Genomic DNA, 27,539 nt, shown 5'->3' on the forward strand with positions numbered 1-27,539 from the left:
GATCTTCAGCAGCGCGTCCCTCCTTCTCCCGGGCTTCGGCACCACTGTAATGAATTAAAACTTCCTATTCATCCGGAAGAAGGAGGCGGGAACCGGCGGACAATCAAAGGACATTTTAATAATACAAATTAAAGACAAAACAGCGCGTCAGCCCCTCACGGCGACTGACGCGCACAAAATAAAAACACAACTAAAAGCCCAGGCCTGGTCCTCTCTCGTCCTTCACTGTCGTCGCTCCAGTTTTATATCCTTCCATCTCCTACGTGGGACTCAAGACCGGCGGTGGGCCGCAGGTGCCACTGATTTGCCCAATCATTGCCGGCCTCACTCCTTGTTCCCACGTCCCTCGGCCCCGCCCCAATCGCCACATACCCCCATCGCCCCTCGCAGGCCGGGGGGTACCCACGAGACTGCGCTCTACCCCCCCCCCCCCGGAGAAAAAATAAATAAAAAGGCGTTCAGGCGGACGGCAGCAGGCTCCGGCTCTCTGGCGAACGGCACCGACTTCTCCGCTCCCTCACGGACGGCAGCCGCCCCTCCAGATAGCGGGCGGTCGGCAGCGAGCTCGCCCGTCCCCGGCAACTCGCTCCAGCCCACCGCCTCGAGCGTCCATGGCGGCATCCTCCTCGCCTGCTCTGTGGCACCGCGGATTCCCCACAGCGGCGAGGGATCTTCAGCAGCGCGTCCCTCCTTCTCCCGGGCTTCCCTCACGGACGACTGGTGCACTCAAATAAAAACCACAACACAACTAAAAGCCTAGGCCTGGTCCTCTCTCGTCCTTCACTGTCGTCGCTCCAGTTTTAGATCCTTCCATATCCTCCGTGGGCCTCAAGACCGGCGGGTCGAACAGGTGTAGTTCATCTCCAATCACTCCACCGGCCTCGCTCCCACGTCCCTCGGCCCCGCCCCACTCGTCACATTTATTTAACAATGTGTCTGCTATGTTGCTTTTAACAATGCCAATATTTTTGGTTTATGTAAAACACTGTCTTGTCTTCACTACTTAAAGGAGTCATAACGTCGTATTACCTTGGATACCTACTGCTGTATTATAGTCTTTCAGGCCCTTCTAAAAAAGAAAAGTGGAAAAAAAATAAGCACAGAACTCCTCAGACCCTTATTTCTGAAGGCATTATTGTCTCGCGAGATCTGATGCGATATTTTGGCTGTCGTGGACGGTCATTATAATAATGCAAACGAGGGGCGCGTTGATTGGTTGCAGGAAGGGGGGGGGGGGTTGACAACGCAGGTAACGCTTTAGCATATCATTACAAACTGACATCATGGCGCAAGTTGTGAATGAACGCGACCGGCTTCCCGGCCAGTGTATAAGTATGAGGCGCCGTTTAGGGCTTAAATCAAACTTCATTCACGCACACATATGAAACACGCTTGCATATATACTAAGTACTAGTCACACATACATGTATATGAACTATCCACGCACATGAAGTTACTCATATGAGACGTGAGCACAGCACACACACACAAATATAAGACGTGAGCACACACACAAACTAGACGGCGCCTCATAAGCGTTAGGCAATAAATAAACAATAACCAAATTCATGATGATCTCAGTCATTTGTTTTGTGCAAAGTACTTTAGCAGCCATTCCCCATACCTCGAAGCTAATACTCCCGCCAGAGTTGTGCCTGGACGCGTTCATTGAACGATAGTGTGTCTGACTCCCTTGTTCGATCTTTTTTCCGAGTCATTTCGTTCATTTAAGGGGCTTTAAATGTTACTATTAACTGGCAAATTCCCCGAACACATCAACCTACGCAATCTTGATCATATTCTGAATTAAGAAATCATTATAATGCAGTCAAAAGTCCGTTTTTGCAGTCCGTTTACAGGGAACATAAACAATTACTTCACCTCAAGTCATTCGTTTATTTGTCTAGTGACAGACGCAATAGCATACAATAGCCGCAGATGCTGTTTGTTACACACAGTAGAGCAATAAAAACACAGTCTTACAGTTTCAATTGCCGGCAATTTTGTTGGAATGGCGCTTTTCCAGAGATTCGATGCCAACTTCGCCTGATATTGCCCCAAATTTGTCAATCAAACTATCACAGTCTGTCACACTGTCAGGAAGACGTCACTTCCTGTTTGTTGTTGGCGGCAGTACTGCGTTTGAGCTCCGTCACTATATTCTTTTCATTGACTATTTTTAACTCAAAAATCAATTGTATACATCATCGTTTCCGTTTATATAACGTGTGAATATATCCTCTATTGTATTCTACAACAAAAACAATCAGAGCGCCTCGCTATCACTAGTTTTATTTTGATCTCCCGGGTCCGCTATTAGCTTTTAGCCCGTTAGCATCAGCGGCGTGGTTGCAGCTAACTGCGCTAACATTGCTAATACTCTATTCACACACATTACCACTGCTGTACTCACTGTTACTTGCTTTAATGGCGGATGAATGTCTCCACTCTGTGCAGCTCGAGCTCGAGGCCGTGGGAAAGCAGATTCGCGACCTGGAGGTGAGGCAGGCCCAGCTGAGAGAGCGGAGAACCGCGCTGGAATCATCCCGGGCTGACGCTCACAAGTCCGGGGTAAGTATACAGCGATCTATTAACAGTCCCACCACGTCTACTCCGTGTGTTTCTCTGCACAGGCCCGGTGCACCCAGGACGCGATCTTCCCAGATGTCCTTCACTGCGATGCCGGGACACCACGGACCCTGGGTGCATCCACAGCGGAGGACGCGAGCCGGGTCCCGGGCGACGACTTCTCCCCCTCCTGCCTTCGACATCTCCATCCGGAACCGCTTCGCTCCCCTCCGCGAGACAGGACGCGACGCTGTGATCATCGGAGACTCCATCGTCCGACACGTAAGTGCTACGTTAGCCGAAGGTAAAGTGCACACTCATTGTTTGCCTGGTGCTCGTGTTCTCGATGTTTCTGCGCAGATACCCGCGATCCTCAAGGTCGACGAGAGCCCCAGAGCGGTCGTGCTTCACGCCGGGGTTAACGACACCACGCTGCGGCAGACGGAGACGCTGAAGAGGGACTTCAGCAGCCTGATCGAGATGGTTCGCAGCACGACGCCCGCGGCGACGATCGTCGTGTCAGGACCACTGCCCACGTATCGACGAGGACACGAAAGGTTCAGTAGACTTTTTGCTTTAAATGAATGGTTGTTGTCATGGTGTAAAGAACAGAAACTGCTATTTGTTAATAACTGGAATCTTTTCTGGGAGCGTCCTAGGCTGTTTCGCGCTGATGGATTACACCCCAGCAGAATCGGAGCTGCTCTCTGACAACATCTCCAGGACACTTCGCTCCATGTGACTAGTAAGACAATTCTCTAATAACTATTATGATGAGTTTTGTTCCACCCGCTTAAATGATAAAAGTACTTGTGCTGTAAAAACTATTAAGACTGTGTCTGTTCCCCGAATAGTGAGGTCAAAATATAATGTAGGATCTAGAAAAAATCTTATCGTAATTAAACCAGAAAAATGTAAAGTAAATGAACAAAAACAATTTTTAAAGTTTGGGCTCATAAATATTAGATCACTCACACCCAAAGCAGTTATTGTAAATGAAATGATCACAGAAAATAGTTTTGATGTACTCTGCTTGACTGAAACCTGGCTAAAACCAAATGATTATTTTGGTCTAAATGAGTCTACTCCACCAAACTACTGTTATAAGCATGAGCCCCGTCAGACTGGTCGTGGAGGAGGTGTTGCAACAATATATAGTGATATTCTCAATGTTACCCAGAAAACAGGATACAGGTTTAACTCTTTTGAAATACTTCTGCTAAATGTTACACTGTCAGACATGCAAAAGAAATCTAATGTATCTCTTGCTCTGGCTACTGTGTATAGACCACCAGGGCCGTATACAGAATTCCTAAAAGAATTTGCAGATTTCCTCTCAGACCTTCTAGTTACAGTTGATAAGGCGCTAATCATGGGAGATTTTAATATTCATGTTGATAATGCAAATGATACATTAGGACTTGCGTTTACTGACCTAATAAACTCCTTTGGAGTCAAGCAAAATGTCACCGGGCCCACTCATCGTTTTAATCATACACTAGATCTAATTATATCGCATGGAATCGATCTTACTGCTATAAATATTGTACCCCAATGTGATGATATTACAGACCATTTCCTTGTATCGTGCATGCTGCGTATAACTGATATTAACTATATGTCTCAGCGTTACCGTCTGGGCAGAACTATTGTTCCAGCCACCAAAGACAGATTCGCAAATAACCTGCCTGATCTATCTCAACTGCTATTTGTACCCAAAAGTACACATGAATTAGACGAAATTACTGACAACATGGGCACTATTTTCTCTAATACATTAGAAGCTGTTGCCCCCATCAAATTGAAAAAGGTTAGAGAAAAACGTACTGTGCCATGGTATAACAGTAATACTCACTCTCTCAAGAAAGTAACTCGTAGTCTTGAACGCAAATGGAGAAAAACTAACTTGGAAGTTTTTAAAATTGCATGGAAAAACAGTATGTCCAGCTATAGACAGGCTCTAAAAACTGCTAGGGCAGAGCATATCCACAAACTCATTGAAAATAACCAAAACAATCCAAGGTTTTTATTTAGCACAGTGGCTAAATTAACAAATTACCAGACGCCACCTGATTCAAATATTCCACCAACGTTAAATAGTAATGACTTTATGAATTTCTTCACTGATAAAATAGATAACATTAGAAATACAATAGCGAATGTAGATTCTACAGCGTCTAACACTTCAGTTTCATCCATCGCACCCAAAAATAAACTGCAGTGCTTTACAAATATAGGACAGGAAGAGCTAAATAAACTTATCACTGTATCTAAACCAACAACATGTTTATTAGATCCTGTACCCACTAAATTACTAAAAGAGCTGTTACCTGTAGCCGAAGAACCGCTTCTCAATATCATTAACTCGTCGTTATCTTTAGGTCACGTCCCAAAACCATTCAAGCTGGCGGTTATCAAGCCTCTTATTAAGAAACCAAAACTAGATCCTAGTGTACTGGCAAATTATAGGCCTATTTCAAATCTTCCATTTATGTCTAAAATTTTAGAAAAAGTTGTGTCTGCTCAATTGAGCACCTTCCTGCATAAAAATGATCTGTATGAAGAATTTCAGTCAGGTTTTAGGCCCCACCATAGCACAGAAACTGCACTTGTTAAAATTACAAATGACCTGCTTCTTGCGTCAGATCAAGGCTGCATCTCATTTCTAGTCTTACTTGATCTTAGTGCTGCGTTCGACACCATAGATCATGACATACTCATAGATCGATTACAAAACTATACAGGTATTCAAGGGCAGGCTCTAAGATGGTTTAGATCCTACCTGTCCGATCGCTACCATTTTGTTTACTTAAATGGGGTGTCATCTCATTTATCATCAGTAAAATATGGAGTGCCACAAGGATCCGTCCTAGGTCCCCTTCTATTTTCAATATACAAGTTGCCCCTTGGTAATATTATTAGAAAATACGGAATTAGCTTCCACTGTTATGCTGATGATACTCAGCTATATATTTCAACGAGACCAGATGAAACTTCCCAATTATCTAAGCTAACAGAGTGTGTTAAAAATGTAAAAGATTGGATGACAAATAATTTTCTCCAATTAAATTCGGATAAGACAGAGATATTAATTATTGGACCAAAAAACACCACACAGAATCTTGTAGATTACAATCTGCAACTAGACGGATGTACTGTTACTTCCTCTACAGTCAGAAATCTGGGTGTTATATTAGACAGCAATTTGTCTTTTGAAAATCATATTTCCAATGTTACAAAAACCGCATTCTTCCATCTTAGAAACATTGCCAAGCTACGAAACATGTTATCTGTTTCTGATGCAGAAAAGCTAGTTCATGCTTTCATGACCTCTAGACTGGACTATTGTAATGGACTTCTAGGTGGTTGTCCTGCTTCGTCAATAAACAAGCTACAGGTAGTCCAAAATGCAGCAGCTAGAGTCCTTACCAGGTCAAGAAAATATGATCATATTACCCCAATTTTACAGTCTCTGCACTGGCTACCTATTAAGTTCCGTATCTGTTACAAATTATCATTACTTACCTATAAGGCCCTAAATGGTTTAGCTCCTGCGTACCTAACTAGCCTTCTACCACGCTACAACCCATCACGCACCCTAAGGTCACAAAACGCTGGACTTTTGGTAGTTCCTAGGATAGCAAAGTCCACTAAAGGAGGTAGAGCTTTTTCACATTTGGCTCCCAAACTCTGGAATAGCCTTCCTGATAATGTTCGGGGTTCAGACACACTCTCTCTGTTTAAATCTAGATTAAAAACGCATCTCTTTCGCCAAGCATTCGAATAATGTATCTCTTAAATTGTGAGTGTAGTTGCATCTGCATTTTTATTCTTTAGCTTGGGTTAAACTTATTTTACTTTGTTGGATCAGCAGCTATGCTAATGATGTCTCTATTTTGTTTCTATGTTTTGCCACGGGATTTACATCCCGTGGTAACTAGGATTTACACAAGCTCCAGTCTGGATCCAGAACACCTGAGAAGAGATGATGCTGACCCTCAGAGGACCCCAGATGATGCTAACCTTGAATCAACAAACAGAACTAACAATTATTGCTACATGTGTGACTGCATCCTATAATTACTATTAATTAATAATATTGATAGTTCATCATCTAGCTGACTACGTCTTGTATTATTATTATTATTTTTATTTTTCTAAAATCCTGTCAAACGTGCACAAACTACTAGCTACTACTAAATATTGTAGAAACATAATTTTCTGTAAAGTTGCTTTGTAATGATTTGTATTGTAAAAAGCGCTATACAAATAAACTTGAATTGAAATTGAATTGAATTGAATTTGTGAAGGATTTCGGCCTACAGTTTAGCACAAACACGTAACGATAAGCCAGTGGGAAGGGTTGAAGGAACCGCGTCATTAAAAATGAATTTAATCCACTGGTCTCTGATAGCTAGGTCCGTTCTTGGTAGAGAAAACACATTTACATGTTGATTCTTGCAGTCAACCACAGAGCAACTCTTTCTCGACTGAATATGAGGGGGAGAGGGGAAGGGCGAGCTTCCTGCTGCGGTGTCCATATATGGTATATCCTGCCTCGTCTTGACGTCAAGACGAGGAAGAAATCAAAATCTCGTATTTGAGTGCGCGTGCACGTGGGCTATTTTACAAACCCTGAGGTAAACAAACGCTTCACTTTTAAATATCGGCTTCCCGGCCAGTGTATAATCGTTAGGCAATCATAACATACATTGATTCTCGTGGAAAAGTGAAAATTGTGGGTCATGACTCCTTTAAATCACATATATTTGACTGTTCTTGTTGCACTATACATTTTTCAGTTAAGTTTACCTGACTGATGCAATGGGCCTCGTCAATGACACCCTATCGGACCAGAACACGTCCCCAAATTTCTCTTGTGCTAAGAGTGATGAGGCTATATTAAATGGAGGTTCACAGGTTACAGAATCCATAATTACCCAAAAGGAAGTCCTATCAGCTGCTTATAGAGTAAGCATAGAGCCTGCTGAGAGAGAGCCAGAGGACTCGCCTATTAAAAAATCCAAAAGACATAAATCAGTCCAGCAAAAGGCGTTACAGAGTGACACTGAAGATGAGGAGATCATTGACTCTATTACACCAGATAAAAATGTAAAGGACATCAACTGTGTGACAAGTTTGTGCACCTCAGTTTCTTCAGTGGGTTTACCCCAATTGGTTATTTTTCACGTTTTAAAGAAAAGGTTGGTGTGTTTAGATATTAATACAAAGCTCACAACTAAATAATAATCATTATTTGACTTGCAGCTGGTGCAGAAGAGCAGTGAGCTGAGACAAAAATAGACATTGAAGAGATTGAGACAGACAACTTTTATGAGGAGTTCATTCCCCCATCCCCTGTTCTTGAGGAGACGAGTCCCTTTGACTCAGAAAAGGAGAAAAGGTAACATTAAAGAAATTAAGTATGGCTGAAAATAAGTACAGTTTATTTTTGTTTTAAGTTTATTTTCTAAAACTCTGTTTTATAGTTCATCTGACCCTGTTACACATGCTGACAAAAATGATCCACCTCACGAGTCTGCCTCAAACCTGTCAGCACCCCTTGATGAACATGCAAAAGAATTAAAAGGTATCATGTTTTGATCATTATTTTTGGTTACTTCACAGCTGCAGGGAATATTGACACTCCTGTTTGCGAAGACATTTGCACCAGTTACTTTCTGAAGAATTTCCACTTTGGAGATACCTGATGAAGACTTATTTTTGAAACAAAACCCCCCTAAACAGAGAAATTTCAGAGTTTAGGCTACACATTTGAAATGTTGACATGGTCAATTCACTTTAATTTCTCTGTCTGTCTAGTCTGCCTTTTTGCAGTCTCTATAATTCCTGTGTTTTTTTATGTAACGTTACTTAGATCTATCTAACATATCTACAGTATCTATCTTTTTTTATACCGACCGTTTTTACTCTGTACTTTAATCTATATTAACTATCTATCCTGCATCTGACTCTTATTATTATTACTTTACTCTGCAGCTAAATCTCTCTCTCTCTCTCTAACGTTATATATATACGTTATATAATAATGTTCTTAACGTTACCCAGGCTTTAGTTCCAGCAGTGACAACTTGTTCTGTGCAGCATCGTGTCGTTCCAGTTGCTCCTTTACGTTGTTTTGAGGAACACTCGGCATTGTGTGTGAATTTAAAGTAAAAATGAATCCTCGATATTCATGTAAGTTATATGAATACAAATAACGTTACAAACGCAGAAAAAAAAACAACCACAATATGTTGGAATTAATTCGAAATTACAACACTTGATTTAGCACAAAAACACCCACAACGCAAAGTTTTACTCTCTTTCTGCCATCGTGTAAACATTAAAACAACTAAAAGAGAAAGCCACACAAAATGCCTTTACAATTGCCGCCACCGAACAGAAATATCTGATATTCGGATATAACATACGAGCGCCACTCAACATCAACACCGCTGAAAGCTCGCGCTTACGGCTTACCGCGTATTCGTAGCTCTGATTGGACAGCTGCCAGTAACGTCACTTCCGCTAAGAGTCTGTTCTCGTCGTCTGTGGCATACATTTGGTCGCGTTTTCAGTTGTACCTCAGCAGTATTTTTATCTTTTCTCCGTTTCTTCAATCTCTTTTTGTTGAGTGGATTTTTATTCGTGTCTCAACTTAAACTAATTATTGCTTTCTCACTGGCGCACACTGTTGCAGCTCAAACATTAGATGTGGGTTTAGGTTGCCACAAACTGGTTTGCTGTGGAATTGCATATTATTTACATATTCTATCTCAGCAAGGAAAGAAAGTACAGTCTCACAGTATTGAATTAAGAATCAGCACAAAAAATAAAATAACAAATAATTTAACAATTTTTTTTTGTATTATTAATTTGAATAAAGTTGATTTTAAACATAGGTTCTACAGCAATGTCTGCTGTGTCTTTTGCAGCTTTTACTTTGCAAAGTCTTAAAGCTCTTCTTAATTGTTGAACACCATTACTCTGATGGAAAGTAATCCATAAAAAAGACAGGACACACACACACACACACAAAAACAAATCCCTGAGATTATATTTATTTCCAAATTCTTAATTTTAATAAAGAAGACTACTTCAACATTAAGCATTTTAATAGAAATGAAGTGTCACTGAATGTTTTTAATGAATCATTATTTTAATGTAAAGTTTAATAAGTACTTCACTTATTTACTGGCAACTAGTAAAGACTACAAAAACTCATTGTACAGTAAATGTAATAAGTTGTCTCCCTTTTCATGGTGTAAGAAAATACTTTTCAGTTTTTTACACCAAAGGTAAAGGATAGGATGAACATGCAGCAAGTCCACACATGTTCTTTCCCCTCTCGATGTAGAAATATCTGTATGGCAAATAACAAAACATCACATTTATTGTTATTAACTTGACCAAGTGGTCAAGTTTCATATATAATCGCTACTATGTTCTGTTGCCTTACAGCAGCACAATATTTGATTAAATCAGTGCAAACAGACCCATTAATTCCCCAGTCGGTTCCCCAGGAGTTCTTCACTATCCAGTATGGAGTTCCATTCTGCTCAGCATAGCCCACAGCAAGCACTGCATGGTTCACCATGTCAGTAGTGTTGTGACACTTAGTGCTAAAAATACATTACAGAAATTCCCATGAATTGTCAGAAATAAATCCAGTATAAAAGCAAATGTACATATATTTAATCCTAACCTGGTGTATATTCCATCTCTGTAGTGCATGAAATCAGATGTCACCTCATATGCAAAGCTGACAGGGTTCAGCCTGGCCACAGCATCCACCATGCCCATTTCATCATACTAATAACAGTAATTTACAGTTAGACTAAAGACATTAAGTTTTAATAATATTTGTACACAGACCATTACCTTTGTAATGTTTACAACATCCTTCACAAAGGCAGCAGCCAACCCTGGTTTGAATCTACATTCACCTTGCTACAAACAAGTAGAGTATGAAGAAATGTCAGCACTTTATAAATGAACTATTGAAAACTATAGTTAAAGTTGTAAAATACTTACCATAGCCTTATAGGGGTAATCTTGTTCTGTCATAAGACCTTTGTTGTACATGATGTACTCAAAGGCATGACTTGGGAGGCCACTAAAAAGCAGTGACGAGATGTAAAATGATGTTTAGACCAGTTACAGTTACTCCTAAAACCATAAAAGAAGCCAAGATGAATTCATTAATCATTTTGTCCAACTCACCCATTGCAACCATGATTGTCAAAAGCACCTGCACAATCAACAAGCTGCTGCTCTGCCTGTAAAACAATGCATGATAGGGAGAAGAAGAGGTTAGACAAAAGAACCTGATGTTTCATATGTTACAGTTATATTTTATTACTGATGTGCTGTTTTGGGGTTTGTTTAAACTTGCCAAAGGGCAGAAAAATATTTTTTTTTTACAATGTTGATACTAAATTGATTACAAATACATTATATACGTCATTGTTCAATTAAAAGCAACATTTACATACTAGTTGTAGGAGTTTCCCTGTGGCAATAGCAGTGACAGACTCCAGACAGCCTGTGGTGGAAAAAGTCCAGCAGCTACCACAAGCTCCCTGAAACAGTGTCACCGATTAAGCATTAGCACTATTTACTGCAAAAATAATAAATTGTAAGTACAATGGAAGCTACCTGGTTCTTGACATCAGTTACATAGTGTCCTTTCGTTCTCCAGTCAATCATATCAGGATAAGGCCCATTACTGCTCAGATGATTCCCTCTAGTGGCGGAGCAGTTCTGTCAGGGTGTAAAATATTCATGAATTGTGGTACTTTCCTATTTCCTCATTGATCACGAGGCTGTTAAAAAATAATTTCTCATTGATCACCAAGCTGTTCAAAATAATACCTGAGGTTCTGTCAGGAGGTAGGACTTTTTAAATTCAGTAAAGGTCATATCTGAAAACCGATTCAGTTCCACTGTAAAGTGCAGAGAATTGTTATGTGATTTTTTTTTTACATCATTCATAACACTGCTTTAAAACAAAGACTTCATTAAGTTAGATCAGATCAGTCATACTTGAAAACTTGTGGTTTCCTGCATTATGGCGCTCAATCTTCTTCTTGTTCTCCAGGAATATCTGTAGCCGCTGGTAATATTCATTTATCTCATATTTTTTGTTATACTGCAAATTTCAAAAGAAGAAATAAAGTTACTTCCTTCCTCTTTCAAATTTTTACTTCCTTCCTTTAGTGTGGCCTTAAATTTCCTTGTGTTGCGACATGATCTTACAATTAACTTATTCTTACCTGATACATCCATGATTTGAAAAGATACTCATCTGTAACAAATAAAGATTTCTATTTCATTTTTTAATGAACACAACAGGTCTCCAAAGTACATTTATAAAGGTTAAATTACTTAATAATTTGCATTTTAGTCCATAAAATCTATTTTAAATGCTGTATTAAAATAGCCTATAGGCCTACTGTAGCCTTTAAGTCTAAGTGGTCATTGTTATGCATTTGTATTGAAGACTGTAAGCGTCAAATAGTCAAAAGCGAAAGTACGACGCAAGTACGTGAAAGAAAAAAAAAAGGTCAGTCAATAGCTCGTTTTAAAAATTTACCTTCCTCAGTGTTCAATGGCAATGCATACACCTGATACAGAACAGCAAACAGAACCGGTAAAATCAGCCTGTTCATCTTCAACCCTGCAAGCAGCTCATAACAACAGTATGTGAGATCTCATCACATGAGCGCTTTAGCACTCCTCCTACACGAGGGAGGGCTTTCGTTGTACTCTGCTCTTCGGGTTAAAGTGCACTGAATATTCCTTTCAGAATTAAAACGATATACACAAAGAAATGAGAAGCATTTTTTTAAAATATAGCAGTAAATTATGCACTCAGATAAAGCCGTTTTATTTTACATGGAGCGGGTCGCCTCCTCAGGAGCTGCATGTTGACATCACATGACCAGATGTGTGTTACTTAGAAGTAGATCATGCTTTTAGCCAGTCTTCAAGGAAAACAGGGTTTTGGTTTACACCCAATATTTTTTTTCTTCCTGAAAACAACCCTATACTATGACCATAAAAGTGTCATAAATATATGATGAAACTGTTCTTTTACAACCAAAATTGATTCTATACGCCTAAATAGTCCACGTGCAAGCTATTTATAAAGTCTTACAATTATGTATGATTTTGTATATAAGTCAGCATAATATCAGAGCAAACAAACACTGCATAAATGTAAATACTAAAAACCTGCAGTTTTAAAATAAATGAGGCCCGAATCATACACAATACGCTTATGACCAAATTTTTAAGAGAGCCAAATGAAGTGAGCATGACAAAAACCACATACAAGGAAGCAATATCCCCCTGAGATAGAATAGATTTATTAGCAAGAGGTAATCAGGAAACATACAGTTTATTTAATTTTCTTTTCTTTTTTTCTGCTCATTTCTTTTTTTCTTTTTTTTTCTTTTTTTGTACAAAAACTGGAAATATTTCCCGAGCCGTGGAAATAAACTTAAGGGTTGAAAGATAATTCTCATACCACTGGGTATTGCTAACAGCAAAATGTTTGTCTGTATGTTTATATATCATTTATAAGAGTATGTGCACATAGATGTGTATACAGTATGTATGTATATATATATATATATATATATATATATATATATATATATATATATTGTCCTTTTTTAAAGTTTCTGGCTGATTCAGTGTTGCATGCCTGCCACGTGAGAGTTTAGTGTGTTTCCAGACTGTACATAGTAAAAATACATACAAATATTCACAGAATAAGCACTACATTACTATATTCCTGCTAAGAGAATGATTATAGACAGGATTACAGTATATGCAAAAACACTTTAAAGTCCTCTACCTCTAGATCATGGTTTCAAAATCACAAATCATATAGCACTGAGTGTGTAAGCATAGGATTCAATGCTTTAAAGAGGTGTGCTTTAAACTAGTATGTTAAGAAATACATAGGGCTGCATGTACAAAATATACAGAATACTTTTCTGTGTGGCGAGTTGACAATGATTGTACAAAAAACGTTTCTATGCTTGTTTTTTTTTTCTTTTGTTGTTGTTTTTTTTTAGGTAAGGATGCAGAACCCTACATCTTTATTCTAGGACTACAAAAATACCTTTTGTATGCTGCAAGCGGGGAGGTCATTCACTTTTGATCATACGCTTAAACGACAATGCATTTTACAAAGTGATATTCAGTCACGTTCCACAATCACTGGAACAGCAAGAAGGACATAGATTGTCTGTAAATGTACAATAGCTGGATAATCTGGTGTAGAAGGATAGTGTTGAACCCAGAATAAATTTTTCCCAAAATGCTGTGAAATGTGGCTGTGAGAAACGAAAACATTGCATGGGTAAACAATCATGAAATTACCAGTTTGAAAAAATATAATGCAAATCTTGCTTCTTTTTATGAAGAAATGGTCTAATTTTTTGAGGAGAGGAAATCATAAAAAAAAAAAAAAAAAAAAAAAAAAAAAAGATTTATTCAAAATAAACTTTGCATGCAAGAACAGATCAAATCCTTATTGGCCAATAGGAGACATAAGTCTTTTTTTATGTAATATAATTACCAAGCTCTTCACTGTCTGCTTTATTGAGTCATGCAAAAACTCTTTAAAATAATGTCATGGCAGTTTATTCATTTACAACCAACTCTTTAAGAAATCAAGGCATGGATGTTAATTATCGCAACCAATAGATGTAAAATGCTGGAGTTGGTTCTGCTAAGTACAGTGACATGGAATATAACAGTATAATTGTTTCTAAATGCTTGGTTTTATACATTAATAAATTGGCTTTCCACATTGCTACATGGTATGCATATACTGTAAATTAGTTACATGCATCTATTAAAATCTCAAAATGCTCCTGCAGGGTTTTCATATTTCATTAAAGTGATGTGGATGAGCTTAATCAATTAAAGAGACAACCACACCTTGATTATATCCTGTTTTAAGTACTGTCAAAAGCATATTTTGGATTTGGAAAAGTAATATGATTCCCTAAAGAACAAAGGCTGAAATCAACAGGTAAGTTCTCGGTGAAACATCTGAAACAATTAGGTAACATTTGGTTACGACTAAAAAACAATGAAACACATCCAGGAGTAATAATCATGTTACATAACAGAACACATGGATGTATACCGTAGAGAGCATGGTGTCTGTACATTGTGTTGACGACAGGCAGAGCCTCTCTCAGTTGGGCACTTTAGGCTCAATTCTGAGAGAGGCTTCATACAGGCCTTCTTCATCCATTACTGAGTTTCTGTCCAGTAAATATAGTGCTGCCTGAAAGACAAACAGGGTGTAAGTTTCATATTGGATATGGTTCTTCAATACAACCATGGCTCAATTCTCAATTTGAGTTTCCTACATCCTAGATTCCAAAGCAATGCTACAGAAGAACAATTCTAGGTTCCACAAATAACCTCTCAGTGAACAGTTCTTGAAAAAACACTTTTTTAAGTGTGAAAAACATTGTTTTTGTTTTTCACTAGAAAATAACCTTTTTGTCCAATGGGAAGTTTTTTCATGGAACCATCCATTCAAATTAAGAAAAAAATTAATTAAGATTTTAAGAGTTTAGAAAAGAGAGATTATTGGTCTTTGTACTTTCCAAAAGTCTGTGTTTTTGCATCTGTAGCAAGCATTTTGATAGGAAAAGATGACAAATACGAAAAAATAAATAAAAATGGAAAAACATACGGAAATTCTCAGTGTGCAAGGACCTTTACAGTTCGAACTGTTTTTAATCTGAATATAATTATGTACAGAACAAAACATAGCAAACTTAGCAAACACAAACTTTACTAGTGCATGTTGATCATGAAACCCTATATTTTGTCAGTACAAACCAACATCAGTTCAATACCTTTGGCTGGTAATCAATCTTGTATGCCGTTTGCTGAAACTGCCTGATTTCTCGGATGATGTGGGAGATCTGTAAAATGAAGAAAATATGATAACAAAATTATATCTGTAACTCTTTCCCACGCATACATTAAATAAATGCATCTAAAAGACCTACCATTCTCATTTTGGAAAAATTGACCAGATTGTCCTCTGTGTAGTTGGGCGTCCCCTCCTCAATAAAGGCCAAGTCAGTGAGGTACATTCCCAAATATGGCACACAGGGAGGGTCACAACTAGCAGAAGTTAAAAAAAAAGTTTTTTAATACTGTATCATATTATCATAACTAAAATAAAATAAAATAACCCATTAGCTCATATACAAAAGGCTGACTTAAATTACAGCAACAAGTACTGACTTGCTGCAGGCGATGAAAAAAAAAAAGACTTACTTTTTTAAGGCCTCTCTGAGGTTCTTGAATCTCCCTTCAGATGAGACCAACTTCTGCAGCTTGTCAATGACTGTTTTAGTCTTTGATTTAAATGGAATGATAAAAGTGTGTTAAATGTTTTCAGCCTGTTTTCACTTGTCACATACTTCCAGATCTAACAACATCAAATAACAGTTCATCAATATCGAATCAACAGGAGTCCAGTAAATATTATTTTACTGTCTTAAACTGCACTGGGCCTGCTTTAACTCTTAAGTCTATTCATTTAATTTTGATGAGATTTTTTTTAGGCAGTTACCCACCTGTTTGGACACTTTGAGCCAGGTTTTCTTCAGACGGAAGATGGAGCTGCGGTTGAGGGATGAGGTGATTTCCAGCACGGCATTGTAGTTATGGAGACAGCGGCAGATATCGGCCACCGCCACCCACTTTTCTATCACTACTACCCGTACATTCACATCCTCACATTGCAGGATCTCTGTAGCAATCAGGTCACTGATCTTTAAAAGAGACAGAGGTATATCAACATTGTGTTTATTATGCTTTATTTGGAACAATGCAACAACAAATACACTGCAACAACTATGCACTTAACTAGGACCAGATGTTTTCACTGAACACTTACATCATTAAAATGTTTTGTTGTTTTCATGATGTAAGGCGTCTTCTCATTTTTGTCATTCTTCATCCATCCTTGACCAAAAAACTCCCTGTTCGTGACAATAAACACATTTGTAAGAAAAAAGCACACAGATCTTGACAAACTTACTGGGATGATGGCATGGTCATAAATAGGTTTAAATATCCTATTATAATACCACATTTCTTCACAAATCTTCAAGTATTAAGTTGATTTAAATTACACAATGTCATTAAGCTTTTCTAGTAAAACGCATAGTTCACTCAAAATAAAAAATGGTCTACTCCCCCTTTATATCATTCATGTAAAAGTTGTATGCTGTATGCCAATTAATAACATAGTTTTCATTTTGGAGTGAACTATCAGTTTACTCTCAATTATATAAAGAATGAATAAAATGAAACATAGTCACACTCACTCATATGGTATGACTTTGAAAACAAGGTGGTCCAGCAGGGTGAGCTGTTCTGCAATCTCCAGAGCTGAATGATTCTCGAAAGGCTCTGACTTTCCTCCTTCCGCCTGTGTAACAAAACAATTAGTTAGATAAGATACTAAATAATGAATTTCAGCAAAGTTTACACACCTTAGTAAACAGTGAAATATACTATACACTATAATACATTTAGACACTGAAGTGGAGTTCCCTATATCTCAGTCACTATGAGTTATTTTGTGACGATATATGGGGTATACTTGAGAGCCCCAATCCACTTTGACTTTCAGTGAAAACCCCAATCAATTTTGGGTCGTGGATTTTGCATTCCTGAGCCACTCCCCATGCATACAGGTATAAAAAGGTGACAGCCCACATGGAAAAAACCTATATAAACATATATGTTTCAATATAGGTTTTGATATAGGTTTTTAATATATGTGACATATATAAAATTATATATTATATATATATTATCCTATATTATATGTACATATATGTACATTTATGCACACATATATATATGTACACATATATGAACATATATATGTACATATATGCACACATATATTTACACATATATGTACATATATATATATATATATACACACATATATGTGCATATATGCACACATACTGTATATTTACACATATATGTACACATATATATGTGCATACATATACCTATATAGGTACATATATGCACGTATATATGCACCTATATGTTCACCTATAATAGAAAAATTAAAATCCATAGCTGCTAGGCAACATAATTAAAAGTCCAAAATGTAGAAATGTACATTATTTATTTACTCAAGATCAATCAAATAGTACAAAACAAAAAATATAGTACAATAACAAAAATAAGACAAAAAAACCTGCTAGGCAACATAAATAAAAGTCCAAAATATAGAAATGTACATTATGTATTTACAAGAACAATCAAATAGTACAAGAACAAAAATAAGACAAAAAACTGCACTATCCAATGACGTTTGATAGGGTGTCCGATATTTTTATTTATTCCCTTTTTTTTTTTCGGCGCACAAATTTTTTAGCGGATAGGCATTTTCGTCCACACGGATCTGGTGTTTTGGAAGAGTGAAACCGATGTTTTGAAACCAGGTCCCAGAGTGGATATATTTGAAAACGCCGCCTTTGCGTTTCGTCTGGAAGGCGAATCCGTACATTTCCTGAAAATATGACATCAGCCCACGTCTCGCCCCTAGTCAAACACCACTACATCACGTAACAGCAACAAAAACATGAACAAACACTGAACGATTGTATTCTTTATTTACTAACATTAACACGGATTAATAAATGTATTGTTCCATGTTTGTTTATGTACCACGCGCAAGGTTTCTCCACCATGTCTTCTTCTCCGTTTTAACTGTATCTCTGTGGCAGATTCACAGCACCACATGCTGGTCTGGCATGTATACTACATCGGTTTCGTGTGGACGCGGATATTTCTTGAGACGAGGGAAAAAAAGATCGGGGGTCCGTCTCTGTGTGGACGGGGCCGAAGAAGTAACGGGTACTTATGGTTATGGATAGAAATGTAGCGGAGTAAAGAGTACAATATTTGCCTCTCAAATGTACTTGAGTAAAGTCATAAGTACTCCCCAAAAATGATACTCGAGTAAAGTAAAGATCCCTCAAAATTGTACTTAAGTACTGTACTCAAGTAAATGTACTCCGTTACTGTCCGGCTCTGTATATCATGTTAATATATTGCCATAGTTAAATTCCATAACATGCCAATTACATGTGATACCAATTTCACGTGTTCGCACATACATAAGTTCTTGCATAATTTTTTTCGTTAATTCTTAGTTTTTGCCTTGATAATAGAAAATATGAGCTAGGCATCATGTATGACAGTCAAAAATGAGATATGAACTACAAAATGACCAGATCCTGCCATTAGCTATATCGAAGACATATCTTGTATGTATAGGGCTTATATGTGGATATGAAGAAGCAATACAGGAAACCTATATTTCCTGTATATGCACATATATGCACCTAAATTTTGCCTATATGTGGCATATATGCAGCATATATGCAGTATATATAAGCATATATGCAGCATATATGCAGTATATACTCATATATGCAGCATATATGCAGTATATATACACATATATGCAGCATATATGCGTATATATGGAGCATACATATATTATCATATATGTGCATATATGCAGCATATATGTGCATATACACTGCATATAGGTTTCATATATGCGCATATATCCACATATAGGTTCTTTCCATGTGGGAGGTGCATCTACTCATCAGGTTTTACGCCAAGGAGTCGAGAATGTGTCTCTAAAACACTTTCAGAGGCTCCTGGGACATATGGTATCCGCAGCCGCAGTCATGCCACTCAGATTGCTTCATATGAGATGGGCATGGCATTGTGGTACACTTCGTGTGACCATAACAATGAAGTGTTGCTGCCTATTCAGCCCCTAGACAGATCTTGCTTTTCTACAGGCCGAGGTGCCCTTAGAACAAGTGTTCCGGCATGTCGTCGCATCAACGGATGCCTCCAGTATGGGTTGGGGCACTAAATGCCAGACATATTCCTGTGGCTCAGTGGTAGAGCATTGTGTTAGCAGTGCAAAAGTTTGTGGGTTCGATTCCAAGGGAACACACACACACAAATGTATAGCTGGAATGCATTGTTGGTCACTTTGGATAAAATGATAAATGCATAAAATGTAAATGCAGGCAGCCTTGGGGATCTGGACAGGGCCTTGACTACTTTGGCACATAAGCGGTTTGCACTGCATCTTGATTTCTGCAAGACAAGCACACATTTGTCTGCCTGGACAACACTGAGGCTGTCTCGTACATCAACCAGCAGGGTGGTCTATGCTTGTCACATGTTCACAGCTTGCCCATCATCTTCTCCTCTGGAGTCAGACATGGCTCAAGTTGCTGTGAGCTGTCCACATTCCAGGGGAGCTCAATTGTTCGGCCAATGCACTCTCAAACAGCTCATATTCCCCGGAGAATGGCGACTCTGTCCTGAAATTATCTGGCTCTTGCACAGACACTGTGCAGAGTCAGGGAGGACGAGGAACAGGTCTTGCTTGTTGTGCCTTACTGGCCCACCCGGACCTGGTTTTTGGAACTCATGGTCCTCACAACAGCCCCTCCTGGTGCATCCCTTTGAGGAAGGACCTTATTTCTCAGGGGCTCGGCACCACATGGCACCCATGTCCAGATCTCTGGGATCTCAATGTGTGGCTCCTGGACGGGACACGGCAGACTTAAGTGATTTGCCACTGGCGGTGGCAAACACGATCACTCAGGCTAGAGCTCCCTCAAAAAGGCAAGCCTATGCTCTGAAGTGGAGTCTGCTTATGAACTTGTGTTCTTGCCACTGAGAAGACCCCCGAAGATGCATGATTGCAGTAGTGCTTTCTTTCCTGCAAGAAAGGTTGGAACGTAGGCTGTCACCCACCTTGAAAGTGTATGTGGATGCTATCGCAGCACATCATGATGCAGCGGATGGCTGGTCTCGCTCATCATCAGGTTCCTGAGGGGTGCCATAAGGTTGAGGTGTAAGTTCAGTGGTGCATGGGGTAAAAGGGGGGGGGGGATGCAAGGTCGGGAGGGAGTTCACATACACAGCGTGATAAATTAAGCTGTCCTTCAGCTATGTGCGGTTGAAGAAGAGGGCTTTACAGGTGAGACAGGTTCTGTAAATGTCCTGGAGGGAGGGGAGGGAGACACCAACGATCTTCTCAGCTGCTCTCACTATGCGTTGAAGGGTCTTCCAGCAGGACGCCTTGCAGGCACCATATCACACAGTGATGCAGCTCATCGGGATGCTCTCGATGGTGCCTCTGTAAAGGAGCACCTGATGGGGGCCGGGGCTCTGGCTCTTCTCAATTTGCGGAGGAAGTAGAGATGCTGCTGTGCTTTCTTGGCTGGTGCTGTGGTGTTGTCGGTCCAGAAGAAGAGGAGCATGCTGAGTGTGCACTCTCCTGAAGTCAACAACAATCTGCTTCATCTTCTCCACATTCAGAGAGAGATTGTTGTCACTGCCCCAGCCAGCCAGGTGGCTCACCTCGCTCCTGTTGTTTGTCTCATCTCTGTTGCTAATGAGAACCACCACAGTCGTGTAATCCCCAAACTTAATAATGAGGTTAGAGTTGTGTGATGGTGTGCAGTTATGTGTCAGCAGAGTGAAGAGGAGGGGGCTCAGCACACATCTTTGGGGCGCCCAAGTGTTCAGTGTGATGGTGCTGGATGTGTTGCTGCCAACCCGTACTGCCTGAGGTCTACCAGTCATAAAGTCTAACAGCCAGTTGCACAGAAAAGTGTTGAGCCCCACCTGGACCAGTTTGTGAATGAGCTGCTGAGGGGTGATTGTGTTGAATGCTGAACTGAAGTCTATGAACAGCATTCTGACATATGAGTCTTTTTTGTCCAGATGTGTGAGTGCTGAGTGGAGGGTAGTGGGGATGGCATCATCGGTCGAGCGGTTGGACCGATATACAGGAAGGGGTCCAGGGAGGGCAGACTTGATATGGTGCATCACTAGCCGTTTAAAGCACTTCATGAGAATAGGGGTAAGGGCACCTGGACTGTAGTCACTGAAGCAGGATGGAGACGGCTTTTTCAGGACTGGAATGATGGTGGAAGCTTTGAAGCATGTGGGAACAACCTCCTGACTAAGCGAGATGCTGAAAATGTCTGAGAAGACATCAGTGCATTCCACTGCACAGTCTCTCAGTACACCCCCCAGGAATGTTGTCAGGACCCAGAGCATTGCGTGAATTGATCCTTCTGAAGGATCTCCTCATGCTGTCTTGGGTCAGCGTCATCACCTGGTCGCCGGGTGAAGGTGGAGTCTTCTGTGCAGTGGTGCTGTTTTGTGCCGAGCAACGAAGGTATTCGGTTCATTCAGCAGGGAGATAGTGCTGTCACAGGTCCGCGGTGGGGGCTTGTAGTCCGTAATGGTCTGTATCCCCTGCCACAGGCTCTGAGTGTCTCTGCTGTCACTGAAACGATAAGCTATCCTCCTGGAGTACTGTCTCTTAGCCTCTCTGATGCCACGGAATAGGTTGGCCCTAGCTGTCGTCAGGCCCACCTCATCTCCAGCTCTGAAGGCAGCATTCCGCATCTTTAGGAGTCTGTAGACATCCCCTGTCATCCATGGCTTCTGGTTGGCCCGGACACTGATTGTCTTTGTGACAATTACATCATCAATACACTTGTTGATGTAGGCAGTGACAGTCTCGGAGTACTCTTGGAGGTCTGTGTTGTTATTTTATGTGGCAGCCTCAGCTAAGATGAGAAAAGTATCAGGGTGGGCTGTCTGCTGCTCACTGATCATTTACAGTGATCAACTGCTGGTACAGTTCATTTAGTGCCTCACTCCTGTTGTTCTTGTTGGAGCTGGGAGGGATGTATACAGCAACGAGCAGAATGGCTGAATATTCCCTTGGTAGATAGATTGGCCGGCACTTATGTTGTCCTGAGACCACTGATTGAACACGTGCCCAAGGTTCCCACCACGACCTTTAGCGATCAGGTGGTGAACCTGCAAGCACTGCCCTCGGAGGAGGCAGATCCAGCCTTGGCCTTGCTGTGTCACATGAGAGCATTGCACATATATGTGGACTGCACTCAGAGCTTCAGAAACTCTGAGAAGGGCTTTGTCTGCTACGGAGGACAGCAGAAAAGGAAGGCTGTCTCCAAGTAGAGGTGAGCCACGCCCCGTGGGGGTGAAGGCTCACTCCACACACAGTGTTGCATCCTCCTATGTGCTGTTGCACGGTGTCTCTCTGGCAGACATCTGTAAAGCTGCGGGCTGGGCAACACCGAACAGCTTTGCGAGATTTTACAGTCTCCACGTTGAGATGTTTCTCCACCGAAACGTTCTGGATATACACTACAAGCCAAAGTTTTGGGTCAGTAAGATGAATTGAACTGATCAAAAGTAGCAGACTTTTATGATGTAACAAAACAACCCGATCTCATGAAATAGTATGCAAAATTACAAACAAAAACTCATGGTATTGATACACCACTTTGGCATGTATATACTATGCAATGGGTTGTGTGGTAAATACGTGTCATTTGTATGCAAAAACTGCGTATTATATGCATGTCAAACACATGTTTATCATATGCATGCCAATGTAAATTTTGAGCATCAATACCATGAGGTTTTGTTTTTATTTGCCGTACTATTCATATGAATTTTCATGAGACCAGACTCAACAAAACAGTCCCCCCCCCCAAAAAAAAACAACAACAACAAACAAACAAAACAAATGTTTCTGGATCAAATCAGCATATTAGAATGATTTCTGAAAGATCATGTGACACTGAAGACCAGAGTAATATCTACTGAAAATTCAGCGCTGCCTTTACACAATAAATAAAAGAATATAAATTAATGTATTAAAATAGAAAACAATTGTAATAAGTCACGTGATTGCATTTTGAGAATATCAGCGAGGGAGGAAAGCAATAATGTCTTCTTTCAAAAAAAATTAATGATCTTACTGACCCCAAACTTGAAGTTCTGATAATTTTAGCACTGAAATGTTGAGTAATTTGGAGGATGACCCAGAATCTCTCCACTCACCATCTGTAGCACCTCCTCCAGACAGATCTGATTGTCACCAGGATCCTCCTGTGTCAATGTCCTGTCCAAAAAGAAAGCAAGCAAAACTGATGTAAACACATGAACAAGTGTTTATCAGATTACAGAAGTCCCAAATATTGCAGGACAGGATATGTGAGGATATGTGAGGACATGTGAGGACAGATTCTCTCAAGGGTGTAGTCACATTTTGCTCACCTTATGATGTTGGCAGCAGCTTTCCTTTCTTGGGTAAGAAGTTCAGGGTCATGCATCACTTCTTCCAGAAAACTAATCACTTTCATTTTGAGCTCAGTGTTGGTTTCAAAGTCCTACAAACATCCACACACAGTACACAGGTATGCATAATAAATGTTTATTTTAAGAACTGATCACTGAAAGGTTATTTGGGAATCCAAAAATTGATATTCGATGGTGCTGCTAAAAAAAAACTTTTATATTTGCTTCATCTCACCTGCGAATGTTTGGACACCCAGTGCCTTAGGACATTGAGAACTCTGTTAGTTGCTGCTCGACGAATCACAAACTCCTTATCTCCATTCCTCTGATCCGTAGGGAACCCTGACAACCAATCGAAATTCACATTAATCCGTCTTCTGCCAGGCAACAAATATCCGCGGCCTACGAGAGATTGAAACAGATTGCTGAATCCTACCTGTGCTTGCCAGAGACATGCGGCGGTACTTCTCCTTGGTTGGCGTGCCCTCATTGGCACCAGCAGTGGCAATGGCGAAGGCAGAAGCAGCAGACAAGGCGCTACGGTTGTTATCCAGCTCCCGACAGGACGACATCACCATGCCATTATTGTATGAGAACAGAGAGAATTCTGCCCAGAGAGAAAGACAAACAGAACACATGATTGTTAATTGCATGTTTGGAGGTTAATACCATGTTAATTTAGCATTCATTTCAGAACTTGTCAGCTACTCAAAACCGATTATGAGATTTAATCAAATAAATATCATTTTTCCATACTTCAAGTGATAGAAAGTACCAGCATTTAAAAAAAAAGGAATAAGAAAAAAGTATAGTTCAGTGTGAAAACATTAAGATGATTCCATCACTGTCAGTTACATTTTTCTGAACATATAAATTAAATGTAAGCCAAAGCAATAAACCAATAAAGAGTCAAACTTCTTATTGATAATACTACTATTAGATAAAATGATGATAACAACAAGAATATAATATTAATTACATTTTAAGTAATATTGATCACAGTGTTAATGGTTGCAGTAATTTAGTAATTTAATAAATTTATTAACAGTCAGTTCGCAGCACCTTTGGACATTTAGAAACCTAAGAGCTATTTTATAAGACATATTTTCAAACAAAAAATATTAAATAGAATTTATATTTTATTAAATATTCATAAAAATGTACATAAAATAAAAAAGTAATAAGAGTAAACAGCACAACTAAGCCTTAAATAATAATCTACAAACTAATTTTGAATCTGTATACTAAGATATTCAAGCTGAATTCATAATATAATATTACTGAAATTTAAAAAAACAAGTATTATAAATTTGTTATATAAATTTCTGTTTGTGACTGCAAAATAAAGTAGCAACTTTATCAGCACACTTTTTGCAACAGTTTCTAATGTGGCTTATTCAATAGGAGTCTAATAAAAAAGCATATTGTAATATAAAAATTTCCTACGATTTTGCAATACAGTTGGACAATCAAAAATCTAAGCGCTATTTATATTATAAAGATGATTTTCAAGTACCAATTTTATATATTTTAAGAAATTAAATAAATTAAATAAAAAACAATGAAAACCTACAATGACCTACAGTACAAAGTTTAAAACTGTACACTAAGAGATCTGAGCTGAATTAAGAAAAATATTGTTGTATGTGAAACTTGTTAGAAATATAAACTGTCAACTGCCTGCAGCCCAAAAACTAAACGTTCCAAACAAAAATTCAGTAAATGTAAATTCACTGTGTTTCAGAGTGCTCCCTCTTTAAGGGTACAGCAGGTGTGAAACAAGACAAGATGGACTCATGCAGAAATAATGGAGGCAGTGACATTATCTCCACAATGGATAAGCCTCCGATGATGACATATGAAAATGTCACAAGTATCTACTGCACCGAACGACTGTTAAACAAAAACGACAACCCAGATTGACTGAGACTGCCAGCAAGACCAAAATAAGCACATATTTCCATACTGTTGGTTTTGTACTTTCCACAGGCTAATGCATCATGTTATCATATGAAAAATTTATTTTTGGAGCAATGATGATGCGGCAATGATTGCAGAGCATCTATGCATCCAGCAGGTGGCGGTACGAAACATAAAATTACAGACTGCGTCTTCATCAAGACAATAGGCAGGGCTCTGGTTCTCAAGATGGTTGAGACTAAAAATAGCTCATCATTTCAGATATATGTGTGTCAAATACACACTCAGAAAATAACAAAAGCAGTGTTTTAAAGAAACCAAGTTTGTTGTAGCTTGCTTCAGATAAGGTTCAGAAAAAAAATCATAAGGGTAACTGAAACATGCTTTATTCTTCTACAGCTTTCTAAAGCTTTATGGCAATACTGCATCACACATATGAAATAACAGGGTTATTGTTGACCTTTGAACCCCCATTTAATTCAGTTTCGAAAGCAAGGACTGTACTGTTGCAGTGCATCGACTGCACTCAAACAAACCCGGTAACTGGGGTTGCAGAGAGAATACACGCTAATGGTTGCTATGGCACAAGTTTTCCAAACACCTACTCACGCCTCCTTTGGCATTTCCCTGAGTTTTTCTCTTTTTTTTTACCTAGAGAATTAATGAGATTTTTTCATGAATCGTGTCTTGCGAGGCTTCAATCTACGTCCTCAGGATCACTTCAGATGTTTACAGATACAGCATGCATTTAAAAAAAATTAACGACACGTGGGAACAAAAAATAATAATAAAAAAACCTGAATGTTACAAGACCTTTGAATTAAACACTCAGCGAGTCTGCCATTTTGAGCCACTGATAAATGTGAAATTTGGCTGGTCTGAAGGGTGCAGGTGGCTTGTCAGCGTGAGATGCAGGTGCTCTGGTTTTCATGTCAGTGAACGATAACAACATGGCAGGGAAGTCTAGGACAGAGTGTCTTCTACCTGAGGAGTTTTTGCATTTGACGTTTTTGGGAGTGGTGGGTGATTTGGTGGGCGACACTTCAGTCTCTGCCTCGTCACTCTGGATCTGATCGTTATCGATTTCCTCCCTCACTGAAACGTCTAGAGAAAATCAGTCATAGGCATTACAGTTATCCATAATGCATAACATATCAAACACATGAAACAACACAGTTCCACCATATTATGATAGTTTGCACTCAGCATTTAAAAAATACTGGTATGATTAAAAAGGGTTTTTAGCCTTAAAGGGATACTCCACCCTAAAATTTAAATTTTGTCATTAATCACTTAACGTTACCCCCATTTCATTCCAAACCTGTAAAAGCTCTGTTTGGCTTTGGAACACAATTTAAGATATTTTGGATGAAAACCTGGAGGCTTGAGACTGTCCCATAGACGGCCAAGTAAATAACAGTGTCAAGGTCCATAAAAGGTATAAAAAGTTGTCGTCAAAATACTCCATCTGTCACGGGAACACTTTTTGTAAGCGAAGAAAACAAAAAATAATGACTTTATTCAATAATTTATTTGTCAAGGGTCTCCTCTGTGTCACTCTATATCAGTCCGTATTCAAATAATCAGTAATAATATATATATATATATATATATATATATATATATATATATTTATATATATATATATATATATATATATATATATATATATATATGAAAAAAAATACATATACTATTTATTAATAATATAAAATATTTTGGTAACCCTTAAAGCCTTTACATAGAATGCATTTTAAAGGGTTATTAAAGGTTATAATGCATTGTAA

General features: G+C 39.1%; 2 protein-coding genes across 2 annotated transcripts in view; both read right to left on the reverse strand.

Moving 5' to 3' along the window:
• Window positions 1-9,608: 9,608 nt before the first annotated feature.
• LOC132101427 (pro-cathepsin H-like) lies at window positions 9,609-12,450 on the reverse strand. The gene is made up of 12 exons (XM_059506382.1): window positions 12,167-12,450; window positions 11,847-11,878; window positions 11,617-11,722; window positions 11,446-11,516; window positions 11,230-11,334; window positions 11,067-11,153; window positions 10,795-10,850; window positions 10,606-10,687; window positions 10,453-10,521; window positions 10,277-10,383; window positions 10,068-10,193; window positions 9,609-9,934 (listed from the first exon to the last, which is right to left on the reverse strand). Exons 1-12 carry the CDS (start codon window positions 12,240-12,242, stop codon window positions 9,859-9,861), a joined length of 993 nt encoding a protein of 330 aa, XP_059362365.1. The 5' UTR covers window positions 12,243-12,450; the 3' UTR covers window positions 9,609-9,858.
• A 1,172-nt stretch (window positions 12,451-13,622) lies between these two features.
• Window positions 13,623-27,539, reverse strand: part of LOC132101426 (ras-specific guanine nucleotide-releasing factor 1-like) — a 44,895-nt gene continuing 30,978 nt past the window's right edge. The window contains exons 16-27 of the mRNA XM_059506381.1: window positions 26,737-26,856; window positions 24,269-24,439; window positions 24,068-24,174; window positions 23,812-23,924; window positions 23,596-23,656; window positions 16,956-17,059; window positions 16,523-16,607; window positions 16,200-16,397; window positions 15,898-15,977; window positions 15,624-15,741; window positions 15,468-15,536; window positions 13,623-14,884 (exon numbers count right to left, since the gene is read on the reverse strand). Coding sequence (XP_059362364.1) covers window positions 14,792-14,884; window positions 15,468-15,536; window positions 15,624-15,741; window positions 15,898-15,977; window positions 16,200-16,397; window positions 16,523-16,607; window positions 16,956-17,059; window positions 23,596-23,656; window positions 23,812-23,924; window positions 24,068-24,174; window positions 24,269-24,439; window positions 26,737-26,856 — 1,319 coding nt within the window. The 3' untranslated portion in view covers window positions 13,623-14,791. The remainder of the gene's footprint in view (window positions 14,885-15,467; window positions 15,537-15,623; window positions 15,742-15,897; window positions 15,978-16,199; window positions 16,398-16,522; window positions 16,608-16,955; window positions 17,060-23,595; window positions 23,657-23,811; window positions 23,925-24,067; window positions 24,175-24,268; window positions 24,440-26,736; window positions 26,857-27,539) is intronic.

Source organism: Carassius carassius, chromosome 23, assembly GCF_963082965.1.
Source record: "Carassius carassius chromosome 23, fCarCar2.1, whole genome shotgun sequence".
In the NCBI taxonomy this organism is placed as follows: domain Eukaryota; kingdom Metazoa; phylum Chordata; class Actinopteri; order Cypriniformes; family Cyprinidae; genus Carassius; species Carassius carassius.

Coding starts and splice junctions, on each gene's coding strand:
- LOC132101427 (XM_059506382.1), bottom strand. CDS start 12,242: ATGAACAGGCTGATTTTACCGGTTCTGTTTGCTGTTCTGTATCAGGTG. Junction 11,723..11,846: donor TCAAATCATGGATGTATCAG/GTAAGAATAAGT, acceptor TGAAATTTGCAG/TATAACAAAAAATATGAGAT. Junction 9,935..10,067: donor ACCGACTGGGGAATTAATGG/GTCTGTTTGCAC, acceptor TTTGCCATACAG/ATATTTCTACATCGAGAGGG.